At 48.2% G+C, this 26349-nt stretch overlaps 2 protein-coding genes across 4 annotated transcripts in view; one reads left to right on the top strand and one right to left on the bottom strand.

Moving 5' to 3' along the window:
• Positions 1-2785, top strand: part of VILL (villin like) — a 51122-nt gene extending 48337 nt beyond the window's left edge. Inside the window, exon 20 of the mRNA XM_090047799.1 lies at positions 1695-2785. Within this exon, the coding sequence (XP_089903925.1) occupies positions 1695-1808 (114 nt within the window). The 3' untranslated portion in view covers positions 1809-2785. The remainder of the gene's footprint in view (positions 1-1694) is intronic.
• A 4690-nt stretch (positions 2786-7475) lies between these two features.
• Positions 7476-26349, bottom strand: part of PLCD1 (phospholipase C delta 1) — a 75858-nt gene continuing 56984 nt past the window's right edge. For 2 of the 3 annotated variants that reach the window (XM_090047801.1, XM_090047800.1), the window contains exons 9-15: positions 25016-25186; positions 23254-23410; positions 20751-20867; positions 15696-15874; positions 14749-14881; positions 10638-10787; positions 7476-9417 (exon numbers count right to left, since the gene is read on the bottom strand). In XM_090047801.1, the coding sequence (XP_089903927.1) occupies positions 9326-9417; positions 10638-10787; positions 14749-14881; positions 15696-15874; positions 20751-20867; positions 23254-23410; positions 25016-25186 (999 nt within the window). In that variant the 3' untranslated portion in view covers positions 7476-9325. Of the gene's footprint in view, positions 9418-10637; positions 10788-14748; positions 14882-15695; positions 17472-20750; positions 20868-23253; positions 23411-25015; positions 25187-26349 lie in introns of those variants that run through there. The other variant, XM_090047802.1, reaches the window with a different exon arrangement.

Here is a 26349-nt window from a genome sequence, read left to right as displayed (position 1 = left end):
GCACGTGGAGATGGGGAAGCAGCCAGCATGGAGATGGGAGAGCAGCCCCGGGCTGGCTGCTCTCCCATTTCCATGTGCCACTCCCCAGCTGGCTGGGATACAGGGTGCCTCACTACAGGGGCCCCCTGCGTACCCAGCCAGCCCCCGCCGCAACACATGGAGCCCAGTCAAGGGCAGCCCTGGGTCCCCTGTCAGCCTGGACTGCTTTGACTCGCCTCCATGTGATGCACACAAATAAACAGCAGAGCAATTTGCTGCAGAGTATTTTCCTCCCGGGCTCCAGAGTTTATTCATGTACCCACTGTATGTGCATGTGTAGATGTACCCACTGAGTCCTGCAGACCATACTGAGATGGCACACCGATTTGCTGTGGGCTTCTGCTGGGTGATAGATGAACACCACTTGCTTTGCATAGTGAAGTAGTAAGGCTGTCAGAGCATGCACTTCTAATTGTAGCTCTGTCTCATGCTGTGGGAGCTCCCTTTCAACATTTTATTCATGCAGCCATTCGAACAAAACTCAAACCCAGAAACTGCACGAAGTTGCGGTTATTACGTGTCTACAAAGGAAACAATATGCAACAGTTCTTAGGAATTTGCACCTCTCCTGTCAGTATGATGATTACCTTTGTAAATACAACATGCAGTAATAGTTGGTAATAGTCCCAGGGTCCAGCTAGAGCAGGGGTGGGCAAGATGCAGCCCACGGGCCAGATGTGGCCCACCAGGCCTTTGTATCCAGCCTGCAGGGCCCCTAAAAATTTAGAAAATGAATATATATATGGCCCTGGCTGCCTGTCATGTGGCCCTCGAAGGCTTGCCAAAACTCAGTAAGAGGCCCTCCACCCAAACTAATTGCCCGCCCCTGAGCTAGAGACTGTCTTAGTGGCTGGTGATTTTTTGCCTTGTGTAGGGCAGGAATGGAATGGATATTTCTAAATATCCATCCCTCTTTTGTATGAGACGCAAAAGGGTTTTTTGTGATGTCTGTTATTGGATTAACTGTGTTGTTGGGAGGAAAGTTTAATGAGCTCTTTGGTACACGCAGCAACAAATCCAACTTGCCAAAGCTTGCCTAACTAGTTTCTCAACTATACAATTGATCCAGTAACAGAAACAACAAACCTCTTGCCTTTAGTACATTTCCTGGACCAACTTGGCTATAACACACCCTCTCTCTTTTTCCTCTTTATTAATGAACTAACCTGATGGGACAGCGTCTCCATTACCAGCACGTTTCATATTTAAGCACACCACATTTTTACTGTGTGTGCTTGCGGAAGATGCAATTCCTTCTATGTTTGAGCAATACATTATCTAGCCCCTGAAAACAAGAAGAGTGTTAGCTTTCCATTCTCCACAAAGTTGACTTTCTTTCAAACTAGGGGATCCAAAGGCATTGTTACCGTCCACCACAATTATTCTTCTGGTCACTCCCTCCCGCCCCAGCGTTGTAGGCAATTCCTAGTTGTTCTTTGAATCTTCTGAATGAGTTTGGCCTGCAAAAACTCATGGAGGCAGGGAACATCTCCCCTGCTGTATGGCACTGTGCATGTCAGTGGGTCTATGTTCATCGCAGTATGGGGCCTTTGTACCACTGAAGTTTTAGACCGGTGCACAAGGGTAGTATTTCATCTCAGCTGAACAGCATGGTAAGAGAATGACTGTTCCCTTGTTTCCATTTCCCCCTGCAGTACTATCTCTCTGATGCCGACTTTCATGACATCTTTGGGAAATCCAAGGACGAGTTCTACCAGATGCCCAAATGGAAGCAGCAGAACGAGAAGAAACAATATGGACTCTTTTGAAGCAGAGACTGGCTGTGGGACCAAATCCTGAGCTCTAGGCAGCTACAAGAGAGAATCCTAGACACTGTCCAAAAGCAGAACCAACCAACCAACCCAACCAAGCCAAACTTTGATGCAGTCTTTGGGGTCAGACAAGGATTGTGGAATTGCTCTTCCTTTCCTCCTGCAAATGGTGGAAAGTAGGAAGCAACCTCCTCTAGCTCTAACTCTGAGTTTTGATATTTTCTTGCCAGTTTTGTACCACGATTTGCCAATACCTGCAAAGATGTGCAAGTGTAGTGTTCATGTGTTGGACACTGCTTTTGAGAATTGCCATGTCTTCAAGGTCAAGGGGTTTCTTTCAGTTGTCATAGTTTGGGGATTAATCAGGACCAAAAAGTATGCAATATGGGAACTGGAGTAGTCAGATAGTAAGCAACATGATGCTTTCACATGGACCAAGCCTGCTTCCAGTTCTAACTCCCCAAAAATGGTTTTTCCCAATGAAGAGCAATGAAGGGAAATGTTTGATTAATATCCAGCACCTTAAATGAAGCAAACAAATCAGAATGTGGCTTGGAAATACCATGGTTTCATATTTATTACATAGTTTATTTTAAAAGAGGGTAGTAATTTAGGGCCAAACATAGCTTTCACTTTCCACCATTGAATTGGGGTCTAATTTTGATATCAAAGGTGTGTCATGGAGACCTTCTGCCCATAGAAAGCCAACTTGACCCTACTGACATTTCCCTCGGACACAAGCGTCTGCCTATTTATGTCCAGTTGCAGCCTCAAAGTCTTATGAAGCTTTTTGGGAGAATCAGGCCCTAAGTTTTTGTCTCCATGTGCTCTTTCAATGCTTCAAACCCATATTCTATGCCAGGTACAAGAGAGACACGTTCTATGCTAGGAGCTGAACTTTGATTTGGGGGTGACACCAGTAATCACAATGTAATGGATCTAGCTTTACAAAAAATAAAAAGAAAAAAAAAAGGCTCAGTTTTGCAGCTTTATTCTGTTCAGACCTGAGCAATGATTTCATATAAACAACCAGCCAAATCACAGAAGAAAGGATAGCTTAATTCATGGGACATCAAAACCATTGAAGAGAAGAGAGTGTCATTAACACCTGTGATGTGAAGAGAGATTAGCAGGAATCGAGTAAATTATAATCTGTTCCCACATCAGTTGACTGGATCAGGGTTGCCTGAATAGAAATGCCCCTCCTCTCCCAAGCTGTCATCTTTAAGGTTTGGGCGGAGCAGGAATCAAAGCAACTGCAACACCGCACCCCCCGGATCCGCCCGTGGTAATGCATGTCATTTTGTGTAAACAATACATATTATTACTCCAGTCTTTATACTGACTATATGAGGCTTTCCAAGCCTAACCCCAAATCCTTTGAAGTCAATAGAGAAGGGCACGTTTCTGATGTAAAGTAGTCATCTATGTAACAATGTCCACATCTGGTTCAGATACGTCAGTTGTACTTTAGTGGTATATCAAATATATTTTTCTTCTAGAGAAAAATAGAGGGCATAAAGGCATGGGGTTTCATATCAATAGAGGACAGAGGACAACCAAACTGTCCCCTATGATGACCACCCTACTTGTATGATGTGTGGCCATATTCTTGAAGTGCAGCAGGACCGGGAGGGACTGCAGATGAAATGTGGGGGGCATGGAGATGGCTGAATGGTGCCTGCAGCCTAATCAGGCTCCTAGGGCTCAGCATTTCCTCTCTGAGAAAAACCAACCCAGGACCCTAGCACAATGGTTTTCTCTCTCCTCTGTCCCTGCAGCAATATGCACTTCTGTGGTGTTATTGCTTCATTCCTATGCTTAGGCACAGAACGGGTATGACACAGGAAAAGGGCACACATGCTTCCCCCTGCCAATGTGCCTCTGGCCTACCTTACAACGGCAGGCACAGGGGACAAAGGAGAAAGCAGGTGCCGTGCAAATAAGTCCAGTTCCAGGAGATGGAGGAATGGCACTGGTCCACAGGGCCTACTGCAGTGGTTTTACTCGCAGCCCTCGCTGGACCGTGGCTCCAGGCAGTACTGACAAAATGGTTCAGGGTGCCTTAAAACTGGTCGCGAGGAAAGGAGTGGAGGCTGGGCATTTGTCACTCACTGCATCAGGGTTCTGCCTTGCATCTTAGCCCTGGATAGCAAGTGTGACAGGTCCACCCCCAGGGCATTGAACCCTTCACCTAAGCCGTGGCAGCCCGAGAGTTCATCTTGGGAGGCCTTTGCTGTCCCAGGATGGCGGCCCTCAGAAGTGCAAGCCCAGACATCAAACTGTACCAGTGAGGGGTCCTGTGGAGCTGAGCATCCCCCCTGCACGGTCAGGGAGGAAGGCAAAGTGCAGACTTGTAGACAAGCTTGGGCAGCAGCAAGGTGCCAAGCCTATTCCTAGCTCTTCCCTGAAATTCCTCCCACAAGCTGCACCTTTATAAGCTGCCAAAAATGACCCTGCCCCCTCGATGAAATCAGAACAAACTGGATGCAAGGGGCATCCCTTCCTTCATCTAGCCCATGTCCTTTGTCCTTGCTACCAAGCTCCTTTGCTCTTTATGAGTTAGACTGAAGCCTGAACCTGCCTGATGCAGCTGGGACTGGCCGTGGGCCAGTCATTGAGGTGCCCAATCCCCCCATGGGCCTAATGCAAAACCCCAAATTAAGAACATCCTCACTTAGCCATCACCTAGCCCTGGAGGTGCCTAACCCACTAGGGCCCTTTCCATTTGGTTCCCTGGACGCCCGGGGCTCCAGGTCTGTCCATGCCCAGAACAGCAGGCCTAATAACGAGTGTCCCAAAGAGGGTCACTGAGCAGGGCACAGCGGCCAGCTCGACCGAGCCCAGAGAGCCTGTGAATGCTGCTCAGCGAAACTGCTTGGAGACGTGTACGAGTGAGCGACAGGGAAAGAGCCTCAAAGTCGCCCGGCTTCCTCCCATGGTGGGGTCAGCATCCAAACAGGACATCCCTGTGCGTCAGCGCCCTGGGGGCCATTCCCCGAGCCACCACAGCACTCAGAGACAACACCAAGCTTCCCACAAATGCAGAGGAGGAGGAGGAAAGCACATTTCCTAGCTTTTATGCAGTAGCCTAGTGGTTAGAGCACTGCCTTGACCATGAGGGTCTGAGGTTTAATGCCTTAACTTGTGGGGGTTCAAACCCAATCCTCCCACTGCCAGAAGTGCCCCTAAACACCAAGCTGAGAAGCCAGGCTCCCCAGTACACCCTCACTTCAACCAAAGGGACAGAGAGGACCCCAAGCCGTCCCAACCTGTCGCCTCCATCCTGGGAGGTGGGATTTGAACCCTCTCGGGTGGGGGTTGTGGCTGCTCTAACCACTCGCCTGGCATGAAAGGTGGGCCCAGGGCTCCAAGGGAAGAGGAAAACAGGGCTGTGCGGGTGCCCGCGCTCAGGAAATGATCCCAGGTTGCGGGTCCCAAGCAGATGAAGCGTGGCCATTTAGTGTTAAATACAGACCCCGTGCTGAGACGAGTGCTGGACCCCAGGGCTGTCCCTTTCCAGCTGAGAGCGAACCATGCGCTCCTGGCTGCGAGTGGCACAGCATAAAAGGAGACGGGTGCCCTACAACAGCCTGTGGCTCCGGGCTGCCCCTAAAGCGATGGGCGGTACGGGTTTGAATTCCAGTCTCCTTCCTGGGCACGTGCTCGAGCTACTAGGGATTTTTAACAAAAGGAAGGGCTGCTGCCACATTTTAGGAAGAGGGAGGGAGGGAAAGGGAAATGCAACCTGCCAATGCACTTTATCTAGGAACGCACTGCATGGCAGGGATCCCCTCCGGGGCTCGGGCAGCAGGAGCCCTAGTTCCTAGGACTGGCATGAGCCAGGGCACTGAGCTGCTCGCCCCGGGGCAGCTTGGGGACACCCAGGAGTAGAAACAGGGCAGTTGTGATGCCCTGGGCAGCACCCTGGAAACTGCTATTTTTGTGCCACATCTCCGCATTAGAGCCTGAGGCTCCTACCTCCCCGGCTTAGTTACCCTACTGAGCACAGCTGTAGGCACCAGCCAAGCTTTTGAAGTCAACCAACTAATGAACAGGAGGGTTTGGGATCACACTTCGACTTGGGTGAATAGCGAAACCTAAATTCCTTATTGGACAGAGCCCCCGGTGCAGTGATTCTCAACCAGGGCGGCAAGAGATCCTCTGAAGGGTGCCGCACAATGACCAATGTGCTAGTGCCTACACCGGACTCTCAGGAGAAACCCAGAGCTTCCCAAGAGGAGGCCAGAGTCTCCGCAACAGCCTGACCTGCTGCAGGCTTTCCGAAGGGCTTGCAACAGAAGACTTGTGCTAAGATTTTTCTAGAGTCAGGAAATGAGAGACAGCTAAGAGCCATCTGGGCTCATAGGAGAGCTATCTTTTATCAGACCAACAAGACTTTTGCCCAAAAAAAAAAAAATTTTCTTTAAATGCAAGCTTTTGGGAACAAACACCTGACAGCTAAGAGCCAGTCTTTTCCGAGAGATGCCTCGCGTCTAGAAAGGTTGTGAGCCGCTGCCCTAATGACAGCCGCTGCTGGCACCAGCTCCCAGCTTTCCCTTGCACTGACTAACTTTGGATCCCACCATGCTCTACAGAGAGCAAGAGCCCAGTTTTACAGCTAAGGAAAGAGGCAGAAAGAAGCAACCTGATTTCTCCACGAGAAACCACGCCAGGGGCAGCCAGCACAGTTACTTCCTCCTGGCTGACTATACAACAGCCTCGGGCCATCATAGATGAATAGAGCCAAGCCATGCGCTACTCCTGGGAGCCAGGATGGCAGCCTTAATCTGCCAGCTCCGGAAATAAGGGTCTCTGCCGTATAACTGAAAGGCCAAGTAAACTCAAGAAGAGGTCTGTTGTCTGAAAGGGGGCTGAGTCTAAAGCTGTGCTTGCTCCTCTTATCTCAGGCACCTGGGAGGCTGCTTCCACTTGATAGAGGCTGGGCTATAAACGTGAATCATGGCCCTCCGCTCCAGGCAGTGGAGCAGGTGGACAGATAGGCAGGGCCATCCGAAAGAAACCTCTCCCCACCACCAAACCACAAGTCATGCACACCACTAGCGTTTGTGCAAAGGGGGAAGAGCTTGAAAGGGCAGTCAAGCTGGGAGAGAGACCCGGCCTTAAGAAATTCCTAGCGCTCACAGCAACAAAGTCTGTAGGAGACAGAGGGATGGGGGAAGAGATTTCCTTTTACTGCTGTCCCGAGTGCTTGATCTCTTGGGGCGGCTAGCAAATAATTGAAGATAAGCCTTATTAGAAACTAGCATGAAAAATTCTGGGAGCCAAATGCTAATCAACCTGGCAGCGGGATAGCAAATCACCCAGCAGCAGAATACACAAGGGAACGTACCTGCTAGTAGCTACCACGCTGCATTACAACCTCGGGCCTCCGCAGACAGCCTGCAGACTCGTGCAAAAGCTTTACAGTGTTCTTTGAAGGATACACACTTAGAGCAGGTGTGCGAGATGGAGAGGGGGAGTGAGCGAGTGAGTGTGTTTTTAAAGGTACACCGGCATCTTTCTTTCCTACCCACTATTTTGTTCCTCTACGTGCACTGGAAAAATACCTAACTGTAACAAGGTGGAAAATAAAAGACAGGTTTTTAAGTCTGTGGGAGGCATGTGATGAGCAGAAGCGCACACGGGGGGAAAGCAATGCACAGTAAACTAGTTTTTTTGCTGCAATTTTTTCCATCTTTATTAGTTTAAAGTTTGTTCAGTAACAGTTAAGGACATTTTAAAAATATATTATTTTATTTCGACATTATTTAACTTTGAAGCTGTGTTAGGGGGACGATGGGGGGGTTTATAATATAAATACTGTATCCATTCCAGAGAGATGACACCTATTTTTATTGCGTTATAACTCCCATACAGTGCAATTATAACCAGACTAACATTTAACACGATTTGTTCTACCACCCTGTTCTCAGCATCACCTTATTAAAAAAGACTTTTCTATAAAAGCCGAACATGTTTTACATAGTGTATTTAAAAAAAAATAATCCGAAAGCCACTTCAGTGTAATACTTTTCCATTGTCTTTTTTTTACGCAATTCATTCTTTGGGTCTTTTAAAAATCTTTAGATTAAAAAAATATTCTCCCATTTAGAATTTCTTTTTTTTTCCTTTGACGTGCTTGGCTCAGTGCTGTTCATGCTGAATACAAATTAATTCACTGGCGAGCTACAGAGTACCAGTAAAATAGTGTTCATGTATTTTTTCATTATATTACAAACTGGAGTCAGTTTAGTGTCAGATCTTTGTAGTGTAACTTTTTACTGTAGTAAATAGAAGAAAAGAGCCATGCCTCAATTTAGGATTTAAAAGGTAGTAATAACAGGCCTGACTGGAAACCCCTTGACGTCAGTAGATGTCTTTCTATTGATTTTAAGGGTTTTTGGAGCAGGCGAATCATATGCACCTTTCCCAACATCAACCCCCTGCCTCCCACCAAATTAGGGTGTATGTATTTCGTGGGGAAGTTAATTTTCTGCCCAGGATGGAAGCTCCATGCTTTTATTTCTACTCCACAGTGCAGCCACCGCGGCAGTAGTAGTCCGGCAGCTGAGGGAGCCAAGTGACATAACAGCTCATTGTTTATGACTCCACAGGTGCCAATGATGGTCTCTCCATTTTCAATGGTCTTGATGTTCCACTAATCAACCTTTTGAAGTCCATTGCCTAATCCTGGTCTCGCTCCTCCTGTTTCAGAGCCCTGGACGCTCTTTAGCTCTTTGCCAAATCAAAGATCCACCAATGGATCAATGCTTCAGCAGCAGCTAGGGTTTCAGCTTTAGTTAAGCAGGAAAGGGAGCAAGTCAGCTGGAGATCAGGTTCTGTCCCTGCATCATGCAGCCATTCATGTAAAAATATCTTTTTTTCTTCATGCTGCCTTTCAAAAACAACATGCATATTATATTCTAGAATATATTGTATGTAAGCAGATACAGTGTTCATCCAGTTTATTTCGCCTAGATGGTGTTTGGCTGTGCAGCTTTTCATTATCAAGGCTGCAAGGGTCACATCAGATGAAACAAAGCTCAGTTATCTTGCTGGGATCCTATGACCCCAGCTGACTTCCTGCCCCTGAGGCAGGGAGCTGGCCTCGATGATCCTCCGGGGTCCCTTCCAGCCCAAATCTTTATGAATCTATGAAGTATCCTTGTCTCTTCCTAGATTTGAAATGCTATTAAAAATCCCACACCTCTCTTTAGAAATAGACCTAAAAATCAAAGGAATTAAGGTGCATTACAACTAAAATTTGATTTGTCAAATAGTTACCAAATTATCACTGGAAAAAAAATCAGAACAGAAATGTCAGGCTACTTTCATCATTGGGACTGGAGCTTACAAAGTATTCACAACAGCCTTAGGGGCTTTATAAAGCACTGCTTCATCCCAGGGAAGGCACTGATGAGTTCCTGGAGCAGAAGAAAGGGCACCTTGGGTTCATTTTGGAGCTACAGCAGCATCCATTAGCATTTGAAAGCTGGGCTCCTTGGCTGCATTTAATAATTGTCCTGAATCCTAATGTGCACAAACAACGTGGCAGATGGATGTGGGTCTCCGTTTCTGTTCAAGAGATGGATGTGGCGGTAGCCTGGAATGAGAAGATACAGAGGCACAGGTATTTAGCTCCAGTGGCTGAAGGGTTCGCTGGCTCCCCATGCTTCTCATACAATGAATGTAAAGATGGAAGTTAGTCCCTTGGTTTTTCTAGACAAGGCTACGACAGTGCTCAAGAATGGTAGCCACCCCTTCCAACTTTCATTTCCTAGTCCCCCATTTTCCCTCATCCCCCACCTTTAACAACAGGCCAAATACAGCAAATAAGGCACTGTACTGTAGTACACTACAATGGTATCGTACAGCCCACAACAAAGTTTTACTTTCCTCCAGCCCCTCCAGCCACAGAGTTCACTGAGAAACACTAAGGTGCTCATGCCCCGTGGACCAGGGTGGATCAGAGAGATCTCAGCGAGAGGTGCTGGGCTTGTCACGTGGCCAGTGGGAGAGCCAGCTCCCAAATCCTAGGACCCTATGTTAGTCATTGCTTCCCTACAGCCAACAAATAATATAAGCTGATTTTAAAGTCTGTATTTGTCCCTTTGTCCAGCTCTGCTTGTGCTGGGCATTAAGTTGATGGGACTACAACTGTCAGAGCTTCAATAAGACCCGAAAATTCAGGTCTGGCACCTTTAGACTATAGGAGATCATGCATAACCACATCCATTCACATCCTGGGTTTTATGCTGCAGCCGAAAAGTTGGCCCGAGCTGTGTGCTGACTCAAACAGCAGAGACCTGACTTTACAGGGCTCGTTTCCTGCGGGGCCCGGGTTTCTGCGAGCAGTTAAATGTGAAACTACAGACAGGCCAATCAGAAGTTGGTCTGTTTTACCTCCGCTGTCTGAAGTTAAAGCCATTCAGCCTCAGATTAAATTAAAATCACATCCTGCTTCCAGCGGCTGCCGGGGTACCCAGGTGTGCGGGAACCCCCTGTACGCTTTGTCGCTGGGTATTACCGGGTCCTCAAAATGGTGACATCGTCCTTCAGTGGTCAGCGCAATGGGACCTACCGGACCCTGAAGCCCAGCATGGGCAGTCTCCGAAAGCCAAGCGAGCCTGGTCTAGGGAGATCGGCTTCAAACACAGACGTAGAAACAACAAAGGCAGCTACCGAGAGAGGAAACGGCCCCATGGTCACAGTGGAGAGCCTGGGACACCCCGGGCTGCTCTTCTGTCCAAGGCGCTGTAGCGCGCCAGGGCCCAGCAGCCTGGGCAGCTCCGACCAGGCTCTGCTTCCCACACGGCTCCTTACCTTGCTGTAGGCTGGCGAAGGGCAGGGTATACTGCCCAATAAAGTCATTCTTGGTTGACACGTCAAAGTCTTCCACCATAAAACGGACCAGGGCGAGCGCAGGGACGTCAATGTTGAACTCGAACTCCTCATCCCACATGGGGTTAAACCCTGAACAAGGAAAGAGAAAAGGAGCAGAAAACAGAGGGAGACATGCAGTTTAAGCCTTGCTTGGTGTCCTTCAGACAGCTCCCTTTTTGCCCCAGCGGTGCAGTTTGACCGGAAGACCAGCCAAAGGAGCCGACTGGCTTTAACATCCAGGTGTAAAATCCTGGCCCTGCTGAAGTCAATGGGAGTCTCAGATGGAGCTCAGATTTCACCCAATGAATCCATAAACGCATTGCAATCAGGCAAACCACAAAATCATTTCCTAGAAGCAAGCAAGCGGACCTTTTCTAGCATGTCTAACCAGACCTGGGTTCCCAGTGCCCCTCAGCCTCCAGGACATCTCTCTCGCCCATGTGGCATTGCCCTGCTCTCTCTAGTACCCTGCAGCAGCCCCCTTGCAGTGGGCCGACTCCGTGGTGTGCAGCAAAGGGAGTATCTGCTCTGTGGGGCTGTGGCCCTAGCGGAGGCCTCCGATTTGCACGTGAGAGTTAGCAGCGTTACCCCTTGCCACGTGTTCGTGTCAAGGGGTTACTCAGGTGACAACAAAGCTGCAGGATCCAGCACTGAACAACAATATCCCAGATCAACTCAAGGAACGCAACAGAGATCAGAGATCAGTCTTTCACCCAAGCCCTGTATCTGGTCCCCAGCTGCATTTGGGGTTGTTTAAATAAGGGCCAGGTGCAGCCAGATTGCTGCTAGTGCCGGGAAATATGCGACCTGGTAAAATGCACAATCAAAGCTGAGTTTGTCACAAAGCAAGCAACAGCTTTAATGAGGAAGGACTTCCATTCAAGACCGTCTGAATGAGCAGAAGGCTTAGTGCTGTCTCGATCACCCAGGTTTATTCTTGCGATGCTGAAGAGTCACTCCCGAGAGACCATCCTCGGCAGGGAGGGAGCCACGCAGGTGGATCTGGTCTGAAGCCTCCTCTAAAAAGGCAGGCAGAGGACTCAAGCCTCCTGGGTGCGGTGTCCTCAGTAACATGCACAGGAGGCGAGATTACAGCAGGGCTGGGCTCAGCCTTTCCTGAATGAGAGCCGCCGTTAAATACCCCTGGTTTGCTGGATGACTCTGTAGGCTTCACCAAGGAAGGCTTTGTGGCTAGTCCAAGTTCAGTCTGTTCTCAAAAGATGAAGACTGCCTGGACATGTAGACTTGTGCAAACCCATTCCTTAACCCCTTTGTTCCTGAACCAACATCAGCATCAGCAGCTCCAAGTGTTCTCCAGTCACGAGGCAGAATCACAAAAACCACCATGAGATTAATTTAAAAATAGCCAGAAAACAATAAACATGGGGATGCTTTCTATTTGCTGCCTTGTTTCTGGGTCTTTATGATACACTTTCAGGCTTAAAAATATGTTCTGGATATATTTGCAGGCCTTTATAAAGTCTGCAAAAATGAGGGATAAAAACTGCATAAAAATGTTTTTAACGAAAACAGAGATTTGCATGGATCCCAGGAGTCCCGGTGCTGGGGTCTTAAGTAAAAAACGAAATGATTGTAAGACTTGCAATAAAATCTGTGAGCTGACATCAGTGTAAAATATATCTAAATGAGTAAGACGGATTTCTTTGGCTTCAGAAGGACATTTTAGAGAGCCCTGTAAGCTCTCAGTGGATGCTGGGAATCTATTGTGTGCCTCTGAAAATGTCTCCTTTTGGGTGTTAACTTGTTGACTCCTAGATGAGATCAGCTGGGAGTGCCTCTTTCCTCCAAGATAGTCAACATGCTATAGGATGTACCTTCTTACCACATGGGTGTGTGCACCGCTGCATGATATGATCGTTTGATAGTACATCGCAGTGAAAAGGTTGAACAAATAGCCCCATAGCTTGTTTATGAAGACCAGTTCCCTTGATAGCTCAGGTCAGAACAGCCCTTTTAATTAACACCTAAAAGCTCTAGAGCACTCAGCCTGTTCACACCTTGTGGGAGGCCAAGAGAAAGTTGCCTACCGTACCAAAACTGGTTTGACACCCTTAGCCCCAAAGCAATGCAGTCAGCTGTTGGGGGGACTTACAGGTAGCAAAAGCAAAGGCTGAATATTGTCCCCTATGGTCACCACATGGTAATAATCTAATAGCCAGAAATGCTGGAGACCCTCAGCTCCCATTGAATGTGTTCCCTGATCTAAGACTCACTCCTGTAAGATGCTAAGTATTCCTCTGGGGTGGTGAACTCTTACTGACTTTGAGGGAAGACACTCGAAGCCAGATATTTAGACAACAATGGGAAAAAATATGATGAAAGACTTAGAGGACTGACAGAAGAACAAGTAAGCTGTTACGAGATAAATGGGAAAGGAGCTTCATGGTAGGTCAGCTGCTCTGTGTTTGCACACTCTTGCCCCGTGGGAAATAACTAAGCCATGGCAGCTTAGCCATCTTTCACTGAGGGACAACTTAGCGCGGGCTGGCTTTCTTTGACCACGGGGTAGGAACGTGCACATGTACTGGGCAGCGGATGCTCAGAAAATTCCTGTCCCCTTTTGCATCACGAGCCCATGCTCATCGCTGCTTAAAGCACGATCAGGTGAAACAGAGGAGCTGACTTCCAAAATCGCAACCCACAAGCCCTGCTGCTGTCTAGGTGGTGCCTAGACTGATTAATTATATTTGCTTATTTATTGGATGTATAGGCCACTCTTCCCAACAAAGGATCAAGCTGGCTTACAATAAATGACCAGAATAACACAGAACAGGAGAATAAACAAGAGAACAAAACATCTTAAAAGGCAACTAGAGCTGTGACACAAGACAGAAATCCCCAACACAATATCTCAGGTTAGCTTTTTTTGTTAAACACCTGTCCAAATAGGAAGGTCTCCCAGCACTACCTAAAAATGTCCACGTGGGCCTCGAGACAGAGGATGCGCCAGAGCTGGGGAGCGACTGCTGAGAGCAACCTCCCATGTGTTATTACCATGCGGACTTGGCCAACTGATGGCACGGGCAGAAGGTTGCTCAGTGTTGCTTAATGTTGAACAAGGTCATGCCTAAAGTTGCCTTAGGACATGGGTACACTGGGCATGGGTACTCTGAGCATGATCTGTTCCTCACCTGTGTGCTCCAAACCCAGCAGTAAGCTGGTGAAGACACTCAGGAGCATCCCTTTCAAGACCTTGGTCTTTAGAGCAATGGACAAAGGACACTGGGGACATCCCGGGAACATTTTCACAGGCACATTTCAAGGTTTGGAGCGAGTGGAGGGGACGTACTTGAGGCTTTGCTGCTGAGATGCAGATGTGTCGGGAACTTCTGCACATGTCCAGAAGTGCCGCCAGGCAGGATGACAACTGGGTGCTCTTAAGTTTTACACTGGATCTAGCTCCTAACTCCAACAACTCTGGACCTCCAGGCCTTGCGGGACAGAGCCTCTAATGAGTTTACCGCCTGCGGTCCACTTTCCAATTCAAATGCTCACTGCTACAGACCTGAGATTCACATCCCGTGCTTCAGCGTTCACTTGAAACTCGCCGTTTCTGTGAACATCCCTGCCAGTAAACTCACTGCAGACAACAGGAGCTCAGAAGCATTTGCCAGCCATGAAAATCATGCGGCCTTGCGACTGGAAAAGCGTGGGGCAGAACTAGATTAGAAAACAGAAGAGGAGATGGGCACGAATGGCTGGAGCCCAGCCACGTCCCCTGATTGAAGTCTCAAACAGGAAAGGAGGAAGAGGAACATGTTCATAGCCCTGGAGAAAATGTGCATGTCTTTTCATATGCTTGGCTTGGATCCCAAACAAAAAAACCACAGTCTTTGTGTGTGTTTGCCAAGAGGAGTGCCCTTTCCTACCCCTGTGAGGAAGGTGGAGGGGGACCTGTCGGCTGCCTGCTGCCTGGCTGTCTTGTGGGAGACAAATTGCTGCCTCTGCCCCACCTCTGTGTATTTAGATGGTGGGCTAGGTGTGAATTACAATGTCTTGGACTGCTCCACAAGCCTGAATTCCCCCTTACCGTTGTTTTCAATGACCTTGGTTTGTTTCTTGTCGCTGTCCTGCTGAACCCCGTAGATCTCGACTGTGACCCTGGGATCCACAATGGAGTTTTTGCTTTTGTTCACCTTGGGCAGCTGCTGGCCAGAGATGATCTGCAGGAGAGAAAAATCCCATGCATTGGGGACAGGGCTCAATTCGGACAACTGTCATCATTTTCCTTTGGACTGCAGCCTTCAGGGATACAGGATGTGTCACAGCTGGCCTAGTTTGTTTATGATGATGGTGGCTTTGGTGGAAGTGGTGACAAGAGCAGGGTGGACCTCGTCCTCTGCACAATGTCCCACTGGAGACAGGGCAGGGAATGACTTTTGTGCCTCCCCTTGCACTCAGGTCATACCCAGGAGCAAGTGATGCCTCATGGCCAAATACATGTTTGCGACTGTAACAGTCAGGCAATATGAACGTCTCACCTTTTATCTCACACCGTGCAAAGCTGACGTCATTGAAAAAAGGGGTGTATGATTCTTGATTCTGCCACCCTGTTCATTATTATTTGCATTTTGGCAGCCACAGGATCCCAAAGAAGAAAACTACATTTATGCCCCTCATCTGGCAAGCTTACAGTGCCACACACCCCAGTTCTGCTAAGACTTACACATTGGTTTTACTCTACATATGCTGAATATGCCCCTTCATACATACCCCGTGCCTAAAGCAAAGTACATGCATAAATCTTTGCAAAACTTGTATGCGGCTTTGCAAGTGGTCCCATTGCCTTTAGGAGGTTTGCTCACAGGGGTCTTAATTCAGATTAAAGTCAACAGGACAAAAGCAAGTGCTTGACTGCCTTGATGAACTGAGACCAGGGCAGGTTCTGTTCTCTGTGAGCCCATGGGGCAAAATTCAGATTCACAGAAGCAACCAGGGTTTCTGCGGGTGTTACACTTTACCAGATCTGATTCTTACTTTAACCACCAGTTTCTTCTGCGTCCACCATGCTCCTTCCACAATCGATTTTGGATTGAATGTGGTGTCCACGTCCCGAAGGAATTCAGGCTTTAGGATGTACCCCGAAAAGCCATTGTCCTGGAATCTGCCCTGGTAGAGGTCCATTTCGTTGCCTGGGGTCTGGAAATTCAAGGCAACTAGAACAAAAGAACGCATAAATTCACTTTCATGCGTGTCAACACACGTGGTTCTGTAGTGATTTAGTTCACACAGACAACAACTTTTATGGCTATAAAGATTTGCTTAACAGCAATACAGTTTACTTCCTGTACAGCCTGTCACTTGAGAGTTTTACAAATTGTCAGAGCAATCACTATGATCATCTAATCCAACCCAAAGCGATCACTATGATCACCTAATCTAATCCATCTAGGCCAGGAAATTTTATCCAATGATTCCAGACTCCAACTTGTGCTTGAACAAGTGCATCTTTCAGAAAAGCATCTAGCCCTGCATTAAGGGCTTCAAGAATTCACTGTATCCCCTGATTAGTTGTTCCAATGGCTAATTGTAACCCAACTTTTATTTCCAGCCTGAATGTATTGACCTTCCGTTTCCAAACACTGGAATTGCCTCTGCTTCAGGCTGCTAGATGTCTGCTGGAGGAAGAGCCCTTCATTTTCAGGAACCTCCATATATGTACTTGGAGACAGAGAATAAGTCATCTTCTATCTTTCTCTTGAATGAGATAAATAGATTGAGCTTCATTAGTCTCTTCCCATAAGCCAAGCTTTCCAGACCTTGAATCATATTTTGAGCCCTCCCTAATTAACAAACGTCCTTTTTTACAGGGTGGACACCAGAACTGGACAGAGCCGCCAGCAATTGCCTCACTAACATCATGTGCAGAGGTAAGCACCAATTCTCTATTCAACATATTTCCCTGTTTATACATTGTGCCTAGCATTACATTGTACTGGGAGCTCACCCTCAGTTGGTTATCTACCATAAACCCGAATCCTAAGTTCCCGACCAATGATTCAAAAACTTCAGCCTCTCAGACAATGCTTCTCATGCACGGAGGGCCATAAATACATGCAATACAGCGACCTGATTGGTAACCTTTGAAAATCAGACTACTTACTGGGTGCTCAAATAGGTGGCTCATTTTAAGAAGCTAACCTTGACAGTGATGGCATCAGCAAATTCTTCCATGTCAGTGGCAGTCAGGAACAAAACCTGGCATACTGAGTTCCCCATCGCGCCCTCTGGTCATTAGACTCTGCTTCCTCCCAAGCTGGTGTGGAAGGGGCTAAAATGCTTAATTTCAGAGATAGCATTCCAGAACTCTTGTTTTTCAGACAGTAATTCCTCAATTTTCTAGTAGTCCTAGAGCTTAAAAGATTGTGACTTTGGATGCAGAAAACAGCGGCAGGAAACAGGGAAGCAGGGGAGGCGCACCCAGGCCAAGGGTCAGTGAGGATCTAGTCAGGGAACGTCTGCAGGGACTGGACGTATTCAAATCAGCTGGTCCGGACGATCTCCACCCCCGAGTGCTGCAGGAATTGGCCGAGGTCATTGCGGGCCCCCTGGCATGGCTGTATGAGCACTCGTGGTGCTCAGGTGTGGTGCCAGAGGACTGGAAGAGGGCCAATGTGGTTCCCATCTTCAAAAAGGGGAGGAAGGAGGACCCGGAAAAATATAGCCCAGTTAGTCTTACCTCAGTCCTGGGTAAGCTTTTTGAGAGAATTATTCTGGCACACATCCACAAGGGGCCAGCAGGGGAGATTATGTCTAGGGGCAACCAACACAGGTTCATCAGTGGCAGGTCCTGTCAGACCAACCTGGTGGCCTTTTACGACCAGGTCACCAAATCAGTAGATGCAGGGGTAGCAGTGGACGTAGTCTTCCTGGACTTCGGGAAGGCTTTCGACACTGTCTCTCACCCTGTTCTCATTAAGAAACTGGGGGGCTGTGGTGTAGACACCCACACAGTCAATTGGATCACCAACTGGCTGGAGGGCCGCACCCAGAGAGTGGTGGTGGATGGGTCCTTCTCACCCTGGAGGGATGTGGGCAGTGGGGTCCCCCAGGGCTCAGTCCTCGGGCCCGCACTGTTCAACATCTTCATCAGTGACTTGGACGAGGGGGTAAAAAGCCCCCTGTTCAAATTTGCTGATGACACTAAAGTGGGGGGATGTGGGCACACTAGAAGGGAGGAATAGGCTGCAATCAGACCTAGACAGGTTACAGGGGTAGGCGGACGAGAACAGGATGGGATTCAACACTGACAAGTGCAAGGTGCTGCACCTGGGGAGGAAGAACCGGCACCATACCTACAGGCTGGGGGACTCCCTTCTCGGCAGTGCAGAGGCAGAAAAGGATCTGGGAGTCATCACTGACTCCAAGATGAACACGGGCCGGCAGTGTGGGGACGCGGTCAGGAAGGCCAACCGCACCTTGGCATGCATCCACAGATGCATCTCGAGCAGGTCCAAGGAGGTGATCCTCCCCTTCGATGCGGCACTGGTCAGGCTGCAGCTGGAGTCCTGCGTCCAGTTCTGGGCGCTGCACTTCAGGAGGGATGTGGACAGCATGGAGAGGGTCCAGAGGAGGCCACTCGCATGATCAGGGGCAGCAGGGTAGGCCCTATGAGGAGAGGCTGCGGGACCTGAACCTGTTCAGCCTCCACAAGAGAAGGCTGAAGGGGGATCTTGTGGCCTGTTACAATCTAGTCAGAGGGGACCAGCAGGCACTGGGGGAGTCCCTGTTCCCCCGAGCGCTGCCAGGAGTGACCAGGAGTAACGGTCACAAGCTGGCGGAGGGTAAATTCAGACTAGACATCAGGAGGCGCAACTTCACAGTTCTGGCTAGGATCTGGAACCAACTTCCAAGAGAAGTGGTGCTGGCTCCAACCCTGGGGGTCTTTAAGAGGAGGCTGGACGAACACCTTGCTGGGGTCGTTTGACCCCAGTACTCTTTCCTGCCATGGCAGGGGGTCGGACCAGATGATCTGCTCAGGTCCCTTCCAACCCGACCAACTATGAAACTAAGAAAGCATCACGTCTGGGAGTTAACAGCACTGCACTGGGACTTAGGAGAGCTGAGCTCCATTTCTGGCTTTGCCAGGGGGAGAACTCCGAGCAAGTTACTTGTGGCTCTCCAGCCCCCCTTGCATCCAGAGATAACAGCACTGTGTCCCCAGTGTCTTGTGGGGATACATTCATTCATGCATAGCCTCTCTATTCACAGCAGGGATCGCTGTCAAAGCAAGATCTAGAAATGATTAATGAGTTAATCAGACACTGCAACAAGCAGGGCTGGATGAACTTCATCCCGGGGTACTAAGGAACTGGCCATGGAGATCTTGGAGCCCTTGGCAATGATCTTCATGAAGCCATGGGGGCAGGCCAGGTACCAGGGGACTGGAAAAGGGTGAACATATTTCCCTTCTGTACAAGGCAAAAAAGAGGACCCAGGGAACTATAAACTGGTTAGCCTCACCTCAATCCTGGGAAGTTACTGGAGCATATCCTAAGGAAGGCCACTTGCAAGCATATGGAGGGAGTAAAGGCTGATCACAAGCAGCCAGCATGGATTTATGAAAAACAGTATCAAATAAATTTGACCTCCTTCGTTAACGTAGTAACTACTTGAGTGGATGAAGGGAATGCAGTGGATATAGTGCATCTCGGCTTCAGTAAGGCTTTTGACAAGGTTGCACATAACCGTCTCATAAACAAATTACGTGGGCTAGATAAAAACTACTACAAGGTGGATAAATAACTGACTCAATAGCTGCAAGCAAAGGGTAATTATTAACAGGTCCATGTCTGAATGGCAGGAGGTTTTGAGTCCCACAGGGGTCTGTCCTGGGCCCAGTGCTGCTCACTGTGTATATTAATGATTTGGATGCTGGCACAGAAAGCTTCTTGAGCAAGTTTTCAGACAACATGAAACTTGGAAGGACTGAGAACACATTGGAGGATGAGAGCACAATTCAAAAGGACCCTGACAGGTTGGAAAGTCAGGCTAGAACTAACAGGATGAAGTTTAATGTGAATGAATGCAAGGTGCTGCACCTTGAGAGGAATAATCAGCAACACAAATATAAAAAGGGTGACACCTGGCTGGATGACAGCTCTATGGAAAAGGACTTGGGAGTCTTGGTAGCTCATAGACTCAATATAAGTCTGCAGTGTGATGGAGCTGCACAAAAGGCGAATGCAGTTTTGCGCTGCATCGATAGAAGCAGTAGGTGCAAGACACGGGAGGTGACGTGCCTCTCTACTCAGCACTGGTTAGACCTCATCTGGATACTGTTTGCAATTCTGGGGTCTACCTTTTTAAAAAGGATGTAGAGAAATTAGAGAGGATCCAGAGGTAGGCAACAAAGATGATAAAGGGCCAAGTCTTTTGAGAAGAGGCTAAAGGAGGTAGGCACATTCAGCTTCCAAAAAAGCACTTAAGAGCGGACATGGTAGCTGTCTTCAAATACTTGAAGGGCTGCCATAAAAACGAGGGAAAACAGCTTTTCTCCCTTGCTGCAGACAAGGAAGCATGGACCAATGGCTTGAAATTGCAGCAAAATGAGTGTTACTCCTCTACTCAGGGTCAAACTAATCAGCATATTAGGGGGGCAGGAAGGAATTTTACCCCATGGTTGGATTGGTATGGACTGTGGGGGGGTTGCCCTCTACCTGGGATCTTTCCAGCGTGCACTGACAACCTGTCATAGAAACAGGACATTAACTGCCAAGGGTCCCCTGCTTTATCTGTGGCAGTTTAGGGTCTTAGGTCTGTGTTGTGTCAGGGTTGATGGTAGTATTATGCAGAATTTAGATTACAGATTGTATGGGATGGTTTGGATAGGGATGATCCTGCCTCAAGCACTGGGTTGGACTAAATGAACTCTGGGGATCCCTTCCAGCCCTACTTCTCTATGATTAAGCCCTTAGCCTCTCTTCCGGGCCTGCCGATAAGCACCAATTGGACTGAAACCACATGCAGGTCAACCAGATCCTATGAACAATTAGGTCACTGGACAACCAGTGTGCGTCACATAGCACATACCAATCTGACAGCCCACGTTCCAGAAGTCAACTGGGTTGTAGTTGGAAGAATCCGTCCTCCAGCCAGCAGGATAGATCCGGCTCAGACACTTGATGTTGTGATGAATAAAATCGGTTCCTGCAAAAGAACAAGATACAACCTCCCTTTTAATGACTTCTGCTATTTCTCTCTCTCCTTAATGCTATATACAGCATCTCTACCTGCCTACTCAGTGCATGCTCTAATTGTGTATCTAGCAATTCTTTTTAATTGACTCAGGACCATCTCCCTCCTGCTACTTCTCATGGAGGCAGAGCTGACCGAAGAGACTGATACCCATGCATGCCGAATGCCTTCTCACCCCCACCTGACCGTCAAGAGTAGGCTAGTGACCTCTCTAAAGTGGACTCTGCTCTGCCTGGCAAACTGAACCCACTGTCATCCGCATACAGGTCCCATCCTGAGGCGCCATTACAGGGACCTCGGGAGGAGGAGATGCCTCAGAAGTTTCCCTCCTTTTTCAAATGAAAAGTCGCAACCATTTACATGAAAAACTTGATTCTGAGAGTCAAGCTCATCCAGTCTGGCAACAGAAACCCACCACATAGCCTCCAAGTCCAGTCACAATTGGATGTGCCATTTAAGACACCATTTCCTCTCCCAGATAGTAATGGGGTGTGAAGCTTCATTCACCAATATGATTCTGAGAAGATTCAGCCCAATTTGCAGGCCAAATCACGGAATCAAATCGGGGGACCAAAAAAACCCTCCAAATTGATTGGGAAAAGATTCGGAGACTTGGAAGGCAGTCTTGCAGGGAAACAAAAACTGAGAAGAGGGAGTGGGAGAAGGGGTTGGGGTGGGGGGGGGAGACTGACATCTGTAGCTGGCCACTGACTGTGATCTTTCCCTGAGTCCCCTTCCAATCACAGTGCCCTGGGTGGGGGATGTAGAAATAGCACATAAGCTTCTGTCTGCAGCCTTTTTGTGCCTTTTGTGACCTGTTTCTGCCTCAGCACTGGGAAGACCCCCTCTTGCAGGCTACCATCCCTGTGGTTTCATCCCGCTGTGCCACACACACACACACAGTCACACATGACAAGTTTTGCTTGTCAGCATCTTGAGGTACAGTTTCCCAGAAATCCCTGCACCTATCTCCATGAAACCTGTCAGGCCTCATGCCCTCAGAAGGTGCTACCATCCTGGCTGTTTTCATCCAAATCTAACAAAAATGACAGTTACAGGTATTTCAGTGATTCCCCATTATAGTCTATGGTCAAATCTCCAAATCTCTCCAAATCAGTGACGAATCTTCTAAAGCCAATTCAGCCACATTGATTCAGGAGAGTGATCTGAATCTCTCAATTGAATCACCATCCTCTGAACCAGCCAAATCCGAATTGAATACTTCCCTATTCGCACAGGCCTACCAGATAGTGCTCAAGGGATATTAAAGGAGCAGGACAGTCTATCAAGCAGCACAAGCAGATACGATAACAAAGCCATGGCCACTCCAAGACTTAATGAGGGTCCCTGGTTTGCACATGATGGCTACCAGACTGCACAATGACCAAGAATACTAAATGCCTTGTTACACATTCATTTTGGGCATCTTCTGTAGGTCTTAACCCCTGGACTGGCTGTCTGGTAACACCTTCAAGTAGTCTGAAGCACTTATTACACAGCTCAAAGTTACACCACTCCAGGGCAGGATTATCTCTTGATCCACATAACTCAGCTTCTGTTTCATTAAGGTGTAGCCACTCCCCACCGATGTGTTGCTCAAGTTGGAGGTGTGATAACCCTTTCTATTCCAGCTAATTAGGAACTGCCTTTATCAGTGTAGGGCAGGAGTGGGAAAAATGCGGCCCACGGGCTGGATGCGGCCTGCCAGGCTGTTCCATCTGGCCTGCAGGGCCCCTAAAAACTTGTTTTTTAAGTTAATATTTATGTGCCCCTGGCTGCCTGTCATGTGGCCCTCAATGGCTTGCCAAAACTTAGTAACCAGCCCCCCGCCTGAAATAACTGCCCACCCCTGGTGTAGGGCCTATGAATCCCAGCTGTACCAGTAAAGACCTATTGCACAGAGCTGAAATATATCTGCCCAGCAGGGGTCAGTGGTGTGTGCATATTAGTTACACACACACATACATGTACATGCACACACGTGCACATATAAAAAGTTGCTAGGGCTCAAATATACCCTCAAGATACTACTCATGGATGACAAAAGATCAGGAGATCTAGGAAGCTACATGGGAGCTTTCCGGTCATCCAGCACAAAGCACTGAAGAGTGGGGAGCCACCACTTACGTTTTAAAGAGACACAGTCAACTGATTTTTATAATTTAAGATGCTACCAGCTATGTAGGAAAGGGTTCTATTTTTCAGGATGCTGTCCCTTTAAAAGACAGCCTCCTGGACAAACGCCATGGAAAGTGGACACAGCACCAAGCTTCCCAGGTCATGAGCTCAGGTAACAAGGGAAATCAAGAAGCCTGTTGACAAAGCAGGACAGGCGCACCTGACTCCTGTGCTAATTTCAAGCCTTTGCTTTCAGCGAAGGATGACATCTCGTAGAAAGCCTGGGACTGGCGGCTCTCCTCAAATCCGGTGAAGTGGACGCTCCTGCAGTAGATGACTGTGTCAGACAGCTCCTTGGCCAGCGTTAGCTTGTCACTCTGGAAATGAGAAAGCAAGAGGGTTGGACTTTTTCCCATGCACCTGCTCACAGCTCAGGCCACAGATGTGCTGGGGTCACTGGGGAAGGGCACTGGAGCTTCACTTACTTATCTTTTGAAGTGGAGATGTAGTTTCCCACAAACTTAAACATCAAAAATGCTTACTGTGCCCAGGCTTTAGCTCCTACCCCAGGCCTGGCTGCTTCCAGGACAGCATGAATGACAGATCAATAGTCACACGTTTGGCATGAGCAAAGCCCTTCCCAGGAAAGGAAGCCCCTGGCTGGCCGTGCAATTCTTGGTTCATCCATTTACTTATTATTGCCCACTCCTCTGTCCCCGTAGGGCTGGAGCTCTAATAACCCCCAAGCCCTAAGTGTACATTTAAACTCTATATGAGTTTAATATAGCAATTGCTTTGCTCTCCCCGTCCCCTTGTTTTGAAGTCACGGCAGCTGTCTCATTGTGCAGGGGAGAATCCCTGCCCTGGGCATTCTGCAGCTTGGCGGCTAGCGCATTTTCTTTGTGCCTTGGGGTCACAGGCCTTGTCTTCAGTCATCAGGCAATTGCCCCACATGACTGTCAGTCATGCAAACCAAAAGAGCTGACTTGGCTGGGACTGTGGGGAAAGAAAAGGTACCATTCATTGTGTCCAACATACCAACATCAAGTCAGTGTCAGAAGAGCTGCAGATTACAAACTCAATGATGGAAGCCACAACAAGCAAGCTGCCCCCTGCGGCCCATAGCAGGATACTAAACCACTTGCTCAAGGTCACACAGAGTATTCAGCGGCAGGGCAGGACATTGAGCTGGTGGCTCTCAGGTCCCAGGCTAGCACTTTTACCAAGGACCATTCTTCCTTCTCCAGGGCTGGCCTAGAGCTTGGACCCTTTGCGTTTGGACTGGTAATGTCCTAACTGCTTTCCATTGCTTTGGTCCCTGTTGCTGCCATTGTTACACTGATTCAACAGAAGCGGAGAGCTTTCCAGGGGAAGCAGCAGCAAAGGGAAATAAACTTGACCTCAGGAAATAAGGATCCTCGGACACCAAGGGAAACAGAAAGAGAGAACATCACAGATCGGAGCCCGAGCTGACACTGACCATCCCTGACATCAGTGCGGTGCTGTTTTAAACTCACTGTCAGTCTGGGCCATGAGCACAGGGATCTTCCCAAATGCCTAGTGTGGACATGATCGGCGTTCGAAGATAAAGGACCAAGTTCTGCACCTGGTGCATCATTGAGCACTACAGGCATTTGCCTGAGGGCAGCGCTCTTAAGTAAGCCCCAGGGTTGTTAATTTGGCACTGTCTGCCTGAAAAGGTTATGCTATGCTCCAGGATGGACTTTGGTGGACCTACACAAAGCTATAACACCTGGTGCCACCAAGAGAAATTTGTTTGATTTTCCTCTTCCCAAGCATTGCTCTAATCCCAGTGGAGAAAGCGGTCATTTCTACGGTTCTCCAAACTGGACTATGCAAAATCAGTGCCAATGTGAGATTTTCAGGCCTTCTGAAACCTGTACAGCCAAGATCTAGTTTATGGCCCTTCTTATCCCCAGAGACTTCCCCCATTCAGTGATCCAGGCCTTGCTTTCACTTACCTTCTCCGTTTGCTCTATTTCTTTCTTCACAACTTCATCTTCTATCTCAGCTGCTTCGTCCTCATCAGAGACGTATTCAGCCTCCACGTGGTTATTATTCCCATTGGCCCCTACAGTGTCCTCCAGCCTGTTCAGCTTCTTGCCTTTCACCAGGATCTTCCCCTTTAATTGCTACAGAAAGAGGTGTTGCAGAAAGAGGCCTTAAGTCAGAATAGAATCTGGTTTGACTTGTAAAGAAAGTGAAGGTAAAGCTGATTAGCAACTTACAGGATGTGGACTACTCTAGGTTCACCAGTCACTGGTTATTTTACCTAGAAATCCAGCTAACAGCTATCAGTCCCTCAAAACTTTATCCTAGTTCTCACCCGGAGACCTCCAAGAACAACTTCCATCCCCAACCCTGTCTACAGAACCCGACCATCTCAACCAGTTCCTGTCCAAACACCTTAGTTTATTCCCAGAAACATGGGGTGTGATCTCTCTGTTTGATGGACCTGACTACCAGGCTCATTAAAGGCCATAATAAGCCTTTACAAGACTTGACTTTACAAGAACATGACTGAGAACAGGGCACAGGGGAGCTATTCCTAGTCCTGTTACTGCCTCACTGTGTGAGCTCAGGCAAGTCACTTAACCTCCCCATGCCTCTACTTCCTCATCTGGAGTGGGTGAGCGAGGGCATTTATCGACACAGCCTCATGAAGTGCTCTGGCAACTGAAAAGCACCAATAAGTCAGAGCATTCACGAAGGGAGGCAGACTCCTTTAAACAGGTTAAATCCCATAGGTGCTGGATATGGGTGTGCAAAATGGGCAGCATTTGATTTGGATTCGGCCTGATTCGGGGGACAGGGATTCAATTTGCTGATTTGGATCGCTGTCCTGGTTCGATTCAGCCGAATCCAAATCTGAAGATTCAATTCTGATTTAGAGAATCGGCGATTTGGCCATCCACTTTGAAGTACATAGAAAAAACATATAAAGCTGTGTCGATGGCCAAATCATCGAATCTCTCTGAATCTCTCCGAATCAATTCAGAGGCTTCTGTTTCAATTCAGAGAGACTAATGGGTCTCCTGATTCGATTTGGATTTGGAGATTCAGCCACTGAATTGGGCCAAATGTCCTCTGAATCAAATCAGTGACCAAAGCTTTGCACAACCCTAGTGCTGGATCCCTCAGCTGGTGGAGGGCAGCACATTCCAGTGGGACAAAGCCCGTTTCCACCAGCTCAGTTGGCCCTAGACATACAAATGAGATCTAACGCCACCTCTCATCCACTCCTTTCAAACAGCAACATGCCTCTGCTAGTAAAACTGGGCAAATGACATAGACT

The sequence above is a fragment of the Crocodylus siamensis genome, chromosome 5, assembly GCF_052110815.1.
Source record: "Crocodylus siamensis isolate JL-2025a chromosome 5, ASM5211081v1, whole genome shotgun sequence".
Taxonomy (NCBI): domain Eukaryota; kingdom Metazoa; phylum Chordata; order Crocodylia; family Crocodylidae; genus Crocodylus; species Crocodylus siamensis.
The sequence above is the reverse complement of the archived record's forward strand: the minus strand, read 5'-3'. Positions and strand labels throughout refer to the sequence as shown.